General features: G+C 46.1%; 1 protein-coding gene across 1 annotated transcript in view; it reads left to right on the top strand.

The window, feature by feature from the left end:
* Positions 1-17175, top strand: part of TSGA10 (testis specific 10) — a 58755-nt gene that overhangs the window by 19638 nt on the left and 21942 nt on the right. Inside the window, exons 9-11 of the mRNA XM_065418360.1 lie at positions 4680-4831; positions 6723-6838; positions 12712-12866. Of these exons, the coding sequence (XP_065274432.1) occupies positions 4680-4831; positions 6723-6838; positions 12712-12866 (423 nt within the window). The remainder of the gene's footprint in view (positions 1-4679; positions 4832-6722; positions 6839-12711; positions 12867-17175) is intronic.

Raw genomic sequence — 17175 nt, 5'->3', positions numbered from 1 at the left:
ATTTTAATGGTGGTTTGCAGGGATTGAGATTCTGGAATTATTCTTTGTTTCTGGACTACAGAACTGAGGGAACTACAGGGATAGCTTAATAAAACTTAAATTGGAGCCTTATGCTCTACAGTAATCTATCTGGGTGTCTTTGCTCAGGAGAGAGCTATGTCTTACATTTTTGATGCAGTGATTTTACTGCACTGTGATTCTTTCACTCATTATTATTATTATCATCATCATCATCATCATCATGTTACAATACCTTGTGCTATATCATCCAACTCTGTGATTTTTAATTCTTTTAGGCACCATATGACTTTTATGGTTGGGCATAAGCACCAAACCAAGATTTCCACTAGCGGGGCAACCTACTACTAGAGCTGAAAAATATGACCCAGTAACTCTCACTTTCTTTCTATCATCTGTCTCAGGCAAATAGTATAGTTTTGCCAGTGCTGCTCTATGTCAGATACATAGATATACTACAAGAAAGATGAGACGCACACTCCAATTTCTTTCCATTGATCAGTGGGCTTTGAATCAGGCCCTGAGCACAGAAGATGCTATGGAGATCTGCCTTTCAAATAAAAGATTTACAGTACAAATCAGAGTAGAATTTGAACTAGCAGAAGAAATATTCGATATAAGACATATTCTTTTTTGAGTGATTGCTAATGTCAATTCCAATTAGGTGTGCGCGTGCCGCGTGCACAACAGCCTGAAGATTTTTCCCCTAGCAGTATCAGTAGGATCGGCCTGGGCACCCCCTGGGGTTGCGCCTTCTTGGCGCTGGATATAGGGCCCTGCCAACCCGCCACCCCCTCAGTTCCTTCTTGCTGCCAGTGATGGCTAGCTGGAACGTCCCGTAGCTTTTGCCTTGGCAAGCACGTTTTCTTGGCAGTGTCCTTTCTCTCCATTGTATATAGTCGTAGTTAGTTATTAGTAGTTAGTGGTAGTTTCTTAAGTTTCCTTTGGGGGTTCTCCCCCCACTACGATCCCCCAGCACCGGGGCATGCCTCGGTCCCCAGGCTTCAAGGCATGTATAGACTGCTGCAGGTCTGCCCAGAAGCGATCCGCACACTCTGTGCTTGATGTCTCTCGGCGAGGGTTATCTCAGGGAGCGCTGCAAAATTTGCAGAGGGTTCTGTCTTAGGACCTCTCCCGTCTAAAAGACCGGGATCAGCGCTTCCGTATTTTACTCATGGAGGCAGCTCTTTGACCCCAGTCAAACCCTAGCGCTCTGGAGCCAGCCCCAAGCACCTCCTCTTTGGTATGCAGTGCGCCGGCACCCTCGACCCGTGAGCCGGTGCCAAGGAAGGACTCTTCCAGAGACCCTCAGCACCACCATAGCTCCATGCACAGAGCCATGCCACAGACCTTCGTGAGGCACCGGTCACAATCCCCGGTACCTCAGAAGAAGAAACCTGACAGAGGTCGTTCTCCAGCCAGGCCTAAGGACCAGGCGGCTCAACCGCCATGGGTTTTGTCGACTCCTGCCCCAGCGGGGGTTCAGTCATGTCCGGACCCCCATCACTTGCCAGCCCGCCACAATGAAGACCTGCAGCTCCCCTCCACACTGGAGGCGTTTGAAGCTGTGTCGGGTCTCTTGGCACTTATGGCGCCAACCTCCCCTCCAAGGTGGGAGAGGTCGCTGGCACTGGTTCGGGCCCTGGTGCAATCAATGGGCAAGCTGGCGATGATGGGTCTATGTGCACCATCCCTGGCGTACTGCTCTCTGGCACCTGCCGCTTGTGTGTACCGGTCCCACAGCTCGCGGTATCGATCCCCAGCACCAAGGGGTTTTGCACCTCCGTGGTTGTCCCAGTTGGAGACTTCAGAGTCGGAAGCAGAGTTATCATGCTCCAGTAGGAGCAGTAGGTCCCCATCCCGCAGAGACCATCAGCCTTACCTGGCACCGTGGCCGAGTCAGTGGCAAGCCCTACCTCAGTGGCCCTTCTGGACACCCTGGGCCTATCACCAGAGCCAGGGATCCAGGTCAGTGTTGGTAGTCTCAGAATCCTTTGGGCTGCCGCAGACACCTTCAGCACCAGGGACATCAATGGTAATGCAGCTGATCATGATACCAGCATTGACTGTTCCAGCACTGATACCATCTGAGGCACCGGCACCGACGCTCTTGGCTCCAGGAACCTTCCCGTCGGCTTCAGTACCAGAGATCCTCGCTCTTTGGGACCCCAGAGGGGCTAACGGGAGAGAGCAGGCTCTGGCTCCAGTCAGTCTCTCGTCCTCTTCCTCCCCGGACAAGGCAGTGGTTGGCACATCGACTGCTCCGGCCTTGGAGGACAGCAGGGTTCTACAACAGCTGCTGAGACAGGTGGCCCAGAACCTTAACATCAAGACAGAGGAAGTGGTGGAGGATGCAACCCTATGGTGGATATCCTTTCCCCTCCTGGACCATCCCGTATTGCGCTGCCACTGATAAAGACTATCAGTGAAGTCACTAAGACCCTGTGGCAGACCCTGGCCTCTTTGCCTCCTACCGCTAAGAGATGAGCGGAGGTATTTTGTCCCCTCCAAGGGGGTTTAACATCTTTATACACACACCCTGCCGGATTCCCTGGTAGTGGATGCGGCCAACCACTGCGAGCACCAGGGATACCAGGGGCCCTCCGCAAAAAATTGAGAGGCCAAAAAATTGGACCTTTTCGGGAGAAAGGTGTACTCTCACTCCCGCCACACAGCAGAAACATTTTTAGGCCTCAGCTCCCGCAGAATAGGCAGGAGAGCTTGCAGAGGACAAATAGGAACTCCAGGAAGAGACCTCATCCCTCGTTTGGTCAGGGCTCTGGCCAGTTGAAACCCTCATCAGGCCAGAAGCAGGCCCTTTGAAGGTGCGAACGAGAACCGCGCACCAGTACAAAGACTGGATCCATCCTGCCTTACCTTTTCATCCCATGCAACGCAACAGGAAGTGCCAGCAGTTTTGCTCCTTCCTGAATCACAGCCCAGGCTCCATCATGGATGCATTCCACCTTCCTTGGGGGGACCACCTCCTCTACGCGTTTCCTCCCTTCCCTCTCGTTCACAAGGTGCTCCTCAAAGTTCAGAGGCCTCAGTGATAGTGATAGACCCAGCCTGGCCCCATCAACATTGGTACATATCTCTCCTGGAAATGTCCGTGGAAGCCCTAATCACGTTGCCCCTCTTCCCAGACTTGATAACTCAGGATCATGGCCGTCTCCAGCACCCGAACCTCAAGTCATTGCACCTCACGGTGTGGTAGCTCCATGGCTTGAACCCGATGGAGCTCTTCTGTTCGGACCCGGTCATAGAAATCCTCCTTGGCAATAGGAAACCCTCCACTAGGGCTACCTACCTGGCCAAATGGAAGAGATTTTCAATCTGGTCAGTGCAACACCATCTGTCTCCGACGCTCATGTCTATTTCCCTTATACTAGACTACCTTCTCCATCTTAAGCAGAAGGGGCTGTCCATGTCGTCAATAAAGGTTCACTTGGCCTCCATCTCTGCCTTCCATCCAGGTGGAAAGGGCTGGTCGGGCTTTGCCAACCCTATGGTCAACCATTTCCTGAAAGGTCTCGACAGGCTATATCCGCATGTCCGACAGCCGGTCCCGGCCTGGAACCTCAATCTGGTGCCGCCCTTAGAACTGCTGGCAACATGCTCTCTGCTTTACCTCTCGTACAAGGTGGTGTTTCTGGTAGTTATAACCTCAGCCAGGAGCGCTCAAGGCCTTAACATCAGAGCCTCCTTACACCGTGTTCTACAAGGACATGGTTCAGCTCAGACCCCAGCCAGCATTCCTCCCTAGGGTTGTTTCCCAGTTTCAAGTCAACCAGGACATTTCTCTCACAGTTTTCTACCCTAAACTGCACACAAGCAGTAGGGAACGAAGACTTCACTTGCTAGACGTTCGCCGGGCATTAGTCTTTTACATTGAGCAAACCAAATCATTCCGGAAGTCCGTTCAGTTGTTCATCGTGGTAGCAGACAGAATGAAAGGGCTTCCAGTCTCCTCCCAAAGGATTTTGTCATGGATCACGTCCTGCATCTGGGAATGCCACGACCTGGTGAAGGTACCTGCGCCTCCGCTCACAGCACACTCCACCAGGGCACAGGCTTCATCAGCAGCGTTCCTGGCACACGTTCCAACCCAGAAAATGTGCAGAGTGGCGACGTGATCCTCTGTTCATACATTCATATCGCATTATGCCATTACCCAGCAGGCCAGAGACGATGCAGCCTTTGGTAAGCAGTGCTGCAGTCAGCGAACATTTAAGCTCCGACCCTGCCTCCAAATTTAGGCTTGGGAATCACCTAATTGGAATTGACATGAGCAGTCACTCGAAGAAGAAAAAACAGTTACCTTCTCATAAAAGTTGTTCTTTGAGAGGTGTTGCTCATGTCCATTCCAATCCCCACCTTCTTACCCTTCTGTCAGAGTAGCAGGCAAGAAGGAACTGAGAGGGTGGCAGGTTGGCAGGGCCCTATATCGAGCGCCATGAAGGCATGACCCCAGGGGGTGTCCAGGCCAACCCTACGGATAATACTAGGGGGGAAATCTTCCGTCTGTCGTGCACGCGTGCGCACACACAACTAATTGGAATGGACATGAGCAACACATCTCGAAGAACAACAGTTACAAGAAGGTTAGTAACTATTTTTTTCCCGGCAGTTCTTAATGTCTAGTCATTTTACTCCTATAGCTTGACAGTGAACGTTTGGAACAAATATCAAAGATAGCACTGATGAAAGAGACCATAGATTCTGTGGAAATGGAGATGAAAATATTGGCAAGAAGGGCACTGGATTCAGAAAGTGAGCTCAGCAGACAAAAAGCAGAATGTGCTTCACTAAGGTAAATAAAAGCATATACATAAAAACTACTGCAATTATAAAATAAGCATATATCCACTGTTTTGTCAAAGCTATTCTGTTTGTTTAAAGGAGAAGGAGCTTGTGACAGACTGTTCTCATGAGGGGCCCTCAGATTTGTAATCAGCTCTCCTCCCTTCCCCAGCCTTCACCTTGGTCTGATATAGCCTAGGTTTGTTGACCTTCAGAGCATGCTGCAAGGCATATCTATTTTCTCTGGCTTTTGCAAAAGGTGAAATTTGATGGGGATTGAGGTTTATGTGGGGTTAGGGATTTTTCTAGGAGTGTTTAAGGGTTACATTTTGTTGGATATTGCCAGCAGCTAATTTTATATTTAAGTTTTGTAACTCCCTTAAGACCTTTCTTTACTTCTATAAATTGAAGTAAATACAGAAACAAACATACATTTCATGTAATAGCCAGGTTTCAGCCTCCTCAAGCTGTCCTCTCTCTGTCCTTGAGAGAGGCTCCAAGAGGAGGAAATGATATTGGAGCTTCTTTCAAGGACTGGAGCTACCAGCCTGACTGAAACTTCTAGCCACTACTAAGAGCCACTAGTGGGACAAGAGCCATGAGCCACCCTCAGGAGAGGACTACAGGGAAGAAGGCAATTTAGGCAGCATGTGCAGGAGGGAAGAGGGGAATCAGGTGGCAAGGGAGAAAGATCAACAAAAAGGAAGCATGTGCAGAGAATTGGGGAAGAAGAGGACAAGGTGGCACAGAAGCATGTACAGGAGCGAGGGGAACACATTGGAAGGAAAGATCTTGTGATTCTTTTCCAAGACGGTAAAAAATCTACTCCCCTTAAACATACTTCAGATACATGTCTACTGTTACTTACAAGTAATTGCTGTAGTTGCCATGTGAATGTTGCACTGTTACATATAGATCTGTGATGGACAGGAGAGCTGCTCCACAGAACTGTGAATGCGAGTGGGGCTGGCCCATGATACACTCTCTCTCTTTTAAGATGTGGCCCAATATTATGAAAACATCTGAGAAACCCTGCTCTAAAGTTACTGCTACTTCCTGTTAGTATCTCAGCTTCATGAGCACCATAAAAAAAAAATCTGTGTTGTTTATCTTAATTTCAATTATTTTTAAGATTGTTCTTGTTATACCTTCAAAGTAGCACTAATAGCTCTTTCCAGTTCCAAAGCACAGTATGAGCAGGTATAAGCTTCACTATCTAGCTCAGGGGTCGGCAACCTTTCAGAAGTGGTGTGCTGAGTCTTCATTTATTCACTCTAATTTAAGGTTTCGCATGCCAGTAATACATTTTAATATTTTTAGAAGGTCTCTTTCTATAAGTCTATAATATATAACTAACCTATTGTTGTATGTAAAGTAAATAAGGTTTTTAAAATGTTTAAGAAGCTTCATTTAAAATTAAATTAAAATGCAGAGCCCCCCAGACCGGTGGCCAGGACCCGGGCAGTGTGAGTGCCACTGAAAATCAGCTTTCGTGCCGCCTTCGGCACGCGTGCCATAGGTTGCCTATCCCTGATCTAGCTCTATCAGTGCATCTCAGTCATGATTTATAACAGTTTGTAACTTTGCCCATCCCAGTCTTAGGCATTTTCTAATCAGAGCTTATAGTTGATTAAAAGCTTTTTTTATCTTATTCTAATCCTTTGAGCTGTCCAGTCTCTCAAAACACCTCTAATTCTGTGGGATTCTTCACAGGAATAGACCAGCGTTCATAATTAAAGATAGACTAAGATAAATGTTGGTGCAATATCCGAGATTACTTGAAATATCTCAAGAAATGCTGATTTACTTAACTTTGGCAGTTGTGGTGACATTACAGAATGTGAGAAAAGCCATATTAATATACGTTTGCATTAAAGCTGTCACTCTTAATACTTCTACAGCTTATTAAATGAAAAGACAGAACAGAGTCTTTCAGAGACGCAGCGACATCTTGCTAAAAAAAAATATGAATTACAACTTACCCAGGAGAAAATTATGGTTTTGGATGAAAAAATTGGTGAGTTAGATATTTAGTTAAAATTAATGGTAGTATTGCTTTCTCTTCCTCACTTCCTCCATGTTATATAAAAAGTAATGTTTAATCAACAATTTTATTTTATACTATTTTAAGTGTTCCAGTAGTACAAAGGCAAAACAATTAATTCGTCACCAGAAATTCAAAATTAAAGTAGTTTTATATTTTATGGCTAGAGGAAAGCATATGGGTACATCAACAAATTTTTTTCTTACTTTCATCAACAAAAAGCAAATAACTTATCTTCTGTTTTTAGAAGGTTTTTTCTCCGTCTCTCAGACCAGCATAATTAAGATGGTTATCAATAAAGTTATTCCTGATAAACTACTCATATTATTAGTTGAACAATAAGTTTTGTTACCCATTTGATTTGTTTGGGCTCATCAGTAATATTTGCTTAACAAACTGTAGCTCCCAATCCTGCCAGGTGCTGAGATGGGGTGTTGTAAAAATAAATTAATGTTTGAAGCACTCGAATACTGTAGTGATGAGCGCCATAGAAAAACTCAGGGGGAAATTAATAACAATTTCTTCAAAGCAGAGTATGAATAGTATGCAGTAATTCAGTCTTGGGAGCACATGTTGTTCAACAAGGAGAAAACAAATACTGAATAGCAGCTCACTGAGTGAGCACCCCTTATTCTGTACACTGAATGAAGCAGGGGAAAAACTGTAATAATATAACTAAATGATGTATGATAATATGTATGCATAAGGAGACTGAACTAAAGTAGCACAGGCAACCTTAATTCTGGTCTGTCATAACTTTTGAGTTACTTCTGGGGGAATTCTGCGCCTTGCGGGGGTGCAGAATTCATTTCTTGGCTCCCCCGCAGAAAAATGGGACAGCAAAGAAATCTGTGGGGAATACACGCCCCTTCAGCAGCAGCCCAGGCACGTCTGCTGGGAGCAGCTGGCAGCAGAGAGCAGATCACCGCAGGGGAGAGGAGGGATGCTGGGCATGAGTCCATGGAGAGACATTAAGGGGGTGGGGTTGAGCACCTGTCTGTGTGCGAATGGGTGAGAGAGACTCACTGTGTCCCTCTCGTTGCTGTTGCTGCATCCTGGGCTTGGAGACATAGGGTTGTGTGAAGCAGGCTCTGTCCCTCAGGCAGAGCAAAAATGTAACAACTAAACAGGCAGGCTGCTAATCGGGGTGAAAGTAACTTAAAGGATTTACCGGTACTCTGGAGTCCTGAGCAGGGGCGTGGCCTCAACCAGAAGAAGCGGGGCCTTTATATACCCAGGGGTCCCCACAGCAGTCGGAGCCCCGGGCCCTTTAAATCACCGCCGGAGCCCTACTGCTGCTAACCCAGGGCTCCGGCAGCAGGGCTCGGGAGGCGATTTAAAGGGCCCGGGGCTCCAGCCACTGCAAGGAGCCCCGGGCCCTTTAAATCGCCAGCCTGGGGAAGCCAGTCCAGTCCAGCACGGCGTACTGGCTCTTGCCGGTACGCCATACCGGACCGGCTTTCTTTCACCTCTGCTGCTAATGTTCCCATTCTTAGTCAATTAAGGCTCCTTTACCTTGCCAGAGTGGTGTAAAGGAGATTTATTTTAAATGACAGTAATGTAATCCTCAGCTAGGAAGGTCAAAGTGCTTTCTTGCTTTTTTTCCTTTGCCAGAGAGGCACAATTGGGTTAGATTACAGCTCAGGATCTATTTTACTTATCCATTAAAAAAAATGCAGGACAATGATTAGCAAAACTGTACGACTTTCTTGTGTGGAAGTCTGAGCAATTTAAAGTGACATTCTACTTTACAGAACACCAAAATAAAAGTAATGCAATTTAAATGAAAATTCAGGATTATAACTGGAATTCAGGGTCTTGGTTACCAAGTATTTGTAATTTAACTTTCATGTGTTTAGGAAATGCTGAACAGTTATTGTGATTTTTTTTTCTGTATGGTAATTTAAATAAATTACCAAAATAAGTGGAACTGATGTGATTATATTGCATTATTTTAACAAATAAAATGTGCAGAATTTTGCATTTTTTGGTGCAGAATTTTGCATTTTTTGGCGCAGAATTCCCCCAGGAGTATTGAGTGCTTGACTTTGCAGCCTCAATACTTTTCTTTTTAATTTAGTTGCCTTGTGTGTAATACATATGCATGTAGGCATTCATTGTGTCAAAAACATTTCATTAGTTATTTCTTAACTACTAAAACTTTTGATAATTTCTCACAAGTTATAGATAGAGCATGATCTATGTTTGCTTTACATAGAGTACGTATGTATGTGTGTAGCTGCACTGCAGCTGCGAGCGTGTTTTCCAGAACTAATAGAGAGACACACGCTAGCTCTGCTCTAGTTAGCACGCTAAAAATAGTAGTGTGGACCCAGTAGCACAGGAGGTGGTTTGGGCTAGCCACCTGAGTACATACCCAGGGGGTCTGGGGTGATTGTATTTGGGCAGCTAGCCCATGCTGCCGTGGCCCCACTGCTATTTTTAGAGACTAACTTGAGTAGCATTTGTCTATCTGCTGGGACGCATGCTCCCATCTGCAGTGTAGACTTACCCTTAGTGTCATATAATTCAGTTACAGCCTACTAAAAGTGTCTTGCAGTATTTACATGACATTTTATTATTAATTTGTTAATTTTCTTTAGTCACTCATTCTGAATACTCTTGTGTGGAATACTCAGTGTCCTTTTTTGGTTTATAATTAGCATTTATAGATCTTTCTCTCTTAAGTAAACGCCTTTCTCTTAACATAACAGAGAAGACCAATGTTTTGCGCATGGACAAGAAAGTTTAATAATACCCAGCTTTACATATTGTAATTTGCACTCCATTTTGCTCTGTTGTTTTAAACCTATTTCCTAGGCACTTCAATTTACATTATTGAGTTATTATAATTATTGTCTTAATATTTGCAATTAAAAAAACACCCTAAAAGGGGGTAAATTTGCATCGAGTCTTTAGTAGCTTAGGCCCTGATCCAGCAAAGCACTCAAGCACAGGCTTTAAGTATGCGAGTAGTCCATAAGAATATAAGAACGGCCATACTGGGTCAGACCAAAGGTGCATCTAGCCCAGTATCCTGTCTACCGACAGTGGCCAATGCCAGGTTCCCCAGAGGGAGTGAACCTAACAGGTAATGATCAAGTGATCTCTCTCCTGCCATCCATCTCCATCCTCTGACAAACAGTATAGGGACACCATTCCGTACCCATCCTGGCTAATAGCCATTAATGGACTTAACCTCCATGAATTTATCCAGTTCTCTTTTAAATGCTGTTATAGTCCTAGCCTTCACAACCTCCTCAGGTAAGGAGTTCCACAAGTTGACTGTGCGCTGTGTGAAGAAGAACTTCCTTTTATTTGTTTTAAACCTGCTGCCTATTAATTTCATTTGGTGACCCCTAGTTCTTGTATTATGGGAATAAGTAAATAACTTTTCCTTATCTACTTTCTCCACATCACTCATAATTTTACATACCTCTATCATATCCCCCCCTTAGTCTCCTCTTTTCCAAGCTGAAAAGTCCTAGCCTCTTTAATCTCTCCTCATATGGGACCCTCTCCAAACCCCTAATCATTTTAGTTGCCCTTCTCTGAACCTTTTCTAGTGCCAGTATATCTTTTTTGAGATGAGGAGACCACATCTCTACTCAGTATTCAAGATGCGGGCGTACCATTGATTTATATAAGGGCAATAATATATTCTCCGGCTTATTCTCTATCCCCTTTTTAATGATTCCTAACATCCTGTTGGCTTTTTTGACCACCTCTGCACACTGCGTGGACATCTTCAGAGAACTAGCCACGATAACTCCAAGATCTTTTTCCTGACTTGTTGTAGCTAAATTAGCCCCCATCATATTGTGTATATATAGTTGGGGTTATTCCAATGTGCATTACTTTACATTTATCCACATTAAATTTCATTTGCCATTTTGTTGCCCAATCACTTAGTTTTGTGAGATCTTTTTGAAGTTCTTCACAGTCTGCTTTGGTCTTAACTATCTTGAGCAGTTTAGTATCATCTGCAAACTTTGCCACCTCACTTTTTACCCCTTTCTCCAGATCATTTATGAATAAGTTGAATAGGATTGGTCCTAGGACTGACCCTTGGGGAACACCACTAGTTAGCCCTCTCCATTTTGAGAATTTACCATTAATTCCTATCCTTTGTTCCCCGTCTTTTAACCAGTTCTCAATCCATGAAAGGACCTTCCCTTTTATCCCATGACAACTTAATTTACGTAAGAGCCTTTGGTGAGGGACCTTGTCAAAGGCTTTCTGGAAATCTAAGTACACTATGTCCACTGGATCCCCCTTGTCCACATGTTTGTTGACCCCTTCAAAGAACTCTAATAGATTAGTAAGACACAATTTCCCTTTAGAGAAACCATGTTGACTTTTGCCCAACAATTTATGTTCTTCTATGTGTCTGACAATTTTATTCTTTACTGTTGTTTCGACTAATTTGCCCGGTACCGACGTTAGACTTACCAGTCTGTAATTGCCGGGATCACCTCTAGAGCCCTTTTTAAATATTGGTGTTACATTAGCTAACTTCCAGTTGTTGGGTACAGAAGCCGATTTAAAGGACAGGTTACAAACCCTAGTTAATAGTTCCGCAATTTCACATTTGAGTTCTTTCAGAACTCTTGGGTGAATGCCATCTGGTCCCGGTGACTTGTTAATGTTAAGTTTATCAATTAATTCCAAAACCACCTCTCGTGACACTTCAATCTGTGACAATTCCTCAGATTTGTCACCTACACAGGGCCGGCTCCAGGCACCAGCCCACCAAGCTTGTGCTTGGGGCGGCACCTGGAAGGGGGCGGCGCAGCGCTCCGGCTCTGGCCGCCGGGGAGAGCAGAGCCCCGGCCGGGCACTGCGCCCTCCCCCCGGCACTCTGGCTGCCGGAGAGAGCAGAGCCCCGGCCGGGCACTCCGCCCTCCCCCCGGCGCTCTGGCCGCCGGAGAGAGCAGAGCCCCGGCCGGGCACTCCGCCCTCCCCCCGGCGCTCTGGCCGCCGGAGAGAGCAGAGCCCCGGCCGGGCACTCCGCCCTCCCCCCGGCGCTCTGGCCGCCGGAGAGAGCAGAGCCCCGGCCGGGCACTCCGCCCTCCCCCCGGCGCTCTGGCCGCCGGGGAGAGCGGAGCCCCAGCCGGGCACTCCGCCCTCCTCCCAGGGCTCCGGCCGCCCCCCCCCCCCACTCGGGGGGGGGGGGGGGGCGCGGCCGGAGGCTTTTTTGCCTGGGGCGGCAAAAAAGCCAGAGCCGGCCCTGCACCTACAAAAGCCGGCTTAGGTTTGGGAATCTCCCTAACATCCTCAGCCGTGAAGACTGAAGCAAAGAATTCATTTAGTTTCTCCGCAATGACTTTATCGTCTTTAAGCGCTCCTTTTCTATCTCTATCATCGAGGGGCCCCACTGGTTGTTTAGCAGGCTTCCTGCTTCTGATGTACTTAAAAAACATTTTGTTATTACCTTTTGAGTTTTTGGCTAGCCATTCTTCAAAGTCCTCTTTGACTTTTCTTATTACATTTTTACACTTAATTTGGCAGTGTTTATGCTTCTTTCTATTTTCCTAGCTAGGATTTGACTTCCACTTTTTAAAGGAAGTCTTTTTATCTCTTACTGCTTCTTTTACATAGTTGTTAAGCCACGGTGGCTCTTTTTTAGTTTTTTTACCATGTTTCTTAATTTGGGGTATACATTGGTGTCCCATTGACATTAGTGGGACTATTTCTGTCCCTATCATCATGCTTCAGTGCTTTGCTGGTTCTTGGCCTTAGTTGTGTTTTCTTGTGGTTTAGAAGTGTATCAAGCTATGTGAAATGGAAAATAATTATTTTAAATTGAGTTAATAAAAATGAGGCCTTTATGATTATATGTGCAGATAACTTTTCGAAACAAAATCTTGCACAACAACAAGAAGTCCATATTCTCAAAGAAACTATTGCTGAACTGGATACAGAAAAGGACTCTTTACAAGAATGTGTGGATGAAAAAAATGAGAAAATTTCTTCCTTTCAAGAAACCCTGGCAATGAAAGTATGTTCTTGCAAGTAAATTTCTATATAATTTATTATTGATTCATTAGTTTTAAAACATTTTTCATAATAGTTATATATGCAAAGGACCCTTTAGGATCCCCCACCTCATCATTGGGATCCTCAAAAGTGCTCAGTGTTAGCTAAATTCTGCTCCCATTAAAGTCCATAAAAAACTCCCATTGACTTCAATAGCAACTGAGTTAGGCCAGTGTTGAGCTCCCCATTCTTAGTGTTTTGTACAGTCTAATTTTAAAAATGCCAAGAGATGGGATTTTCACCACTTTCCTTGGGTGAAGCAGACTAACAGGCTAATAAGTTTCACATTCAGAAACTTTTTCTTGAAATTCAGACTTTATTTTCTCTTCTAGGGCCCATTTATGTAACAAATACAACCAAATTGGTGATGTAGTTACAACTTCGTTATCCCTTGAAATGGTTACCGTATATTTCCAGTTTGTAGTACAAATGGGCCCTTCACAGGGCTCAAGCATTCAACATCTCCCCTTGGGGTGTGTCTTTACTGCAGTCCAAGGTGTGATTGCAACCCAGGTAGATATACCCATGCTAGCATTGCTAAAAGTAGCAGTGTAGATGTGTCCGCAATGCAAGTAGGTACCCAGAATTCTTCTTCGAGTGGAGTCCCTGTGGGTGCTCGACTTTAGGTGATTGTGTGCCCTGCGACTCTAGTCAGAGAATTTCGACCGCACTACCTGGCTGGGCCGCACATGTGCTCTCCCCGCCTCACACCTGCAGCGGCAATTAACTAGTGATGTGTGGCTCCTCCCCCGCGCCCGTTCCTTCTCAATCTCCCGTGGTCTGAGTCGGAGCACCAGCAGCGTGTGTACTCGCTTTACCTCAGATTTAGTTTAGTCAAGTAGTTTAGTGCAGTTAGGTTAGTTGGTTAAGAACCTTTTATTTCTTTTTATCCCCATTTTAAAAAAAATCCAAAACTTTTTTCCTTTCGTCCCCTTAAGGCACATTAATTTCCCTCAGAATGCCAGGGTCACTTGGCTTTAAACGCTGCCTCTCCTCTTGTGAGGCAATTCTGCTTTCTGACAGACGCTTGCAATGTGTTCGGTGGCTGGGGGAAACTCATGTGCCCCAGAAGTCCACCCATTGCCAGTCCACAATCTTAAGACATGGACTAGGAAAGCGAGGGACCTTAAACTGAAATTTATCCTATTGGAGAAGTCCCTCTGTCCTGCCTCAGGCCCGAGCTAACAAACTTCTCCTGCCGCCCTATCACCATAGGCGGCTTCCGACAGACCCCTCTCCTCCACACCACAAGAAAGGGACCTGTCTCCTAAAGTACTTGGAAAGAGGAGAACTAACACAAACCCTACCAAGACCACGTCAAAGAGGGAACGTTCCCCACTTCTATCCACTAGATCGGTACCAACCACCCCGCAGCTTAGTACCTTTGAGTCAGCAAGGACCTCCGGTACTGGTGGTACCGTCACAGCCGCAGACCCTAAGCGGGCAGGCTCTAAGAAGAAGGGCAGGCAGAAGACCGCCTCCTCCATTCGGCACAGGCAGCACAGAAAAAGTGCTTGGTATGGAGCAACTCTGCAGTACAAAAGGCAACAGCACCACCTGCTGGCCCTATGTTGAATAGCACAGACACTGCACCACACATTGCCACACTATCTGTCAGCTCCTTTCCTACCCGTACCACAAGGTCCCCTATTCTCTATACCACTTTTCACACAGGTACCTCAAATGGTACCACAGCCTCAACAGTTCCTTGCTCTGAAGGATCTGAAAATTGCCCCGGTACCGGAATCACTTCTCTTCAGTTCCGATACTGCTTCGGTACTTTCACTACTGCTCACTCCGCCAACTAGAGCCACTTCTCCTTTCTCTAGTGAGGAGGAGGAAGGGGAGGCTCTCTCCTCCCAACACTCTTCACCTATGCAAGGCAGAGTTCAGTCCGCACATCAGGAGTGTCCTAAGCCTCCGCCAGGGTCTGAATTGCAAGGGTGGTATGGTCACCCCTTGGGGCCCCCATATATGCCCTTACCACCTCAATGGGCATTCTGGGACCCAGGGGCAGCTTATAGACAGTTTTACCCCAAACCCCTAAGTGGCACTGCGAGGTACATAGGCACTCTTCACCAAGATCCACAGTGCCACCAGCTGCCCCTCCCGAACAGAGCCTTGAGGAGACGGAAGAAGTTTTAGCTCAGGAGGCAGCTCCTGCCACCTGCACTTCATTCTCACCAGATGAGACTGTTATGCCCCTTACGCCTATTGCTGGAGATGATTTCAGGAATTTCCAGGAGCTCTTCAAAAGAATAGCGACGATGCTCCAGATAACCCTAGAGGAAGTCTCAGGGTCACATCCACGAGCTCTTGGACATACTCCACATGTCCACCTCCTCCAAGATTGCCCTTTCGATTAACTTAGCAATCATGGAATGCACCGCAAATATCTGGCAGACCCTTGCTACCATCCCAGCCACATGTAAGAGAGTGGACAAAAAATATTACATCCCTTCAAAAGGGATGGAATTTCTATTCATACACCCTCAGACAAATTAATTGGCAATCGATGCAGTTAACGAATGGGGCAAAGAGCATTACTCTAGAACCACCCCTTATGATAAAGAGTGGAAAAGACTGGACTTACTTGGTCGCAAGGCGTATTAATCAGCGACACCACTTCTGGATTGCCAATTATGAAGCCCTTATGGCGAAGTATGACCATATAAACTATTAAAAATTTTCTGACTTTATTGACTACATACTAGATGACAAAAGAGTAGTTTACATTGTTCATTTCTGAGAGCCATTTCTTAGCTAGAACTGCCCTCCAAGCCTCTTTTGGACTCTGCTGACACAGCAGCAAGGACCATTGCCACCGCCATAGTAATGCACCGAGCCTCTTGACTTCATCTGTCAGGCTTCCCTAGGGAGGTCCAAGCCACTGTGGAGAACCTTCTGTCGAGAGTCCAAAACTGTTCGCCGCCAAGACCGACAAGTTGCTCCATTCGTTGAAAGATTTGAGGGCCACGATCAGGTCTCTTGGCATCTGTACACCTGCAACAAAACGCAAACGAGGCAGGTATTATACATCACAGCGCCCCAGACAGGCCCCATACACACAGCAGCCGAGACAATAGGATAACCAGAGGCACAGACAGAGACCACCCAGACGCAGACTAAGCTCCTCCCAAGCCACCACAGCTTAACAATCAACCTCTAAACAGCAGATTTGAAGGTTTGGTCAAGGGCTTGCCAGACCTCCCCCAACTTTTGCTGCCAACGCTACCTCCCACCAACCATCCCTTTATCAATTGTCTAACACCGTTCTAACCAAACTGGTGAACCATCACCTCCAACAGATGTGTACTGGAAATCATCAAGACTGGTTATGCCATCCAGTTCCTCTTCATCTCTTCTATCCACCCTGCCTCCCCGTCCTCCTTCAGGGACCCCTATTAGGAGCCCCTCCTGAGACAGGAAGTGGAGCATCTCCTACAAATGGGCGCGGTAGAGCCAGTTCCGGTACATCACAGAGGGAAGGGCTTCTATTCCCATTATTTTTTAACCTGAAAGAAGTCTGGAGGATGGAGACCCGTCTTCAATCTCAGGAAGCTAAATAAATTCGTCAGAACACAACAATTCAGGATGGTTACGTTAGCTACAATCATTCTAGCACTGGAGCAAAGGGATTGGTTTGCAGCCCCCGACCTGCAAGATGCATATTTTTACATTACTATATGCCCTACACACAGGAAATTTCTTCGGTTCGTACTGGGACAGGACCATTTCCAATATACAGTACTATCCTCCACGGCTCCTTGAGCATTTTCTAAAGTCCTTGCTCTGGCAGCAACTCACCTTCGCAAGCACGGGGTCATGATATACCCCTACTTAGATGACTGTCTAATCAAGGCTCACACTTGGGCAGAAGCCGTCGCAGCCATGCACCAGACAATGTCATTCTTCACCAGTCTCAAATAAATATCCAAAAGTCCACATTAATGCCAGTCCAGAAACTGGACTTTATCATTGTGCACCTAAATTCTCTAGAAATACCCGCATCATTACCTTTTCAGAGATTCACCACTCTAATGAACCTCATCAGTACCTCAGTGCACAGCCCAAGGATATTGGCCAGGACCAGTCTTCAGCTATTAGGTCACATGGTGGTGACCACATACATGGTGAAACATGCCAGGCTGCACATGCACTGCTTGCAGAGTTGGCTCAAGACAGTGTTCATGGCACACAAACACAATTTGAATAAAATTCTGAGTATGCCAATGAAGGTCAAGGACTCGCTACAATGGTGGACTCACCCG

The sequence above is a fragment of the Emys orbicularis genome, chromosome 1, assembly GCF_028017835.1.
Source record: "Emys orbicularis isolate rEmyOrb1 chromosome 1, rEmyOrb1.hap1, whole genome shotgun sequence".
NCBI lineage: Eukaryota > Metazoa > Chordata > Testudines > Emydidae > Emys > Emys orbicularis.
The sequence above is the reverse complement of the archived record's forward strand: the minus strand, read 5'-3'. Positions and strand labels throughout refer to the sequence as shown.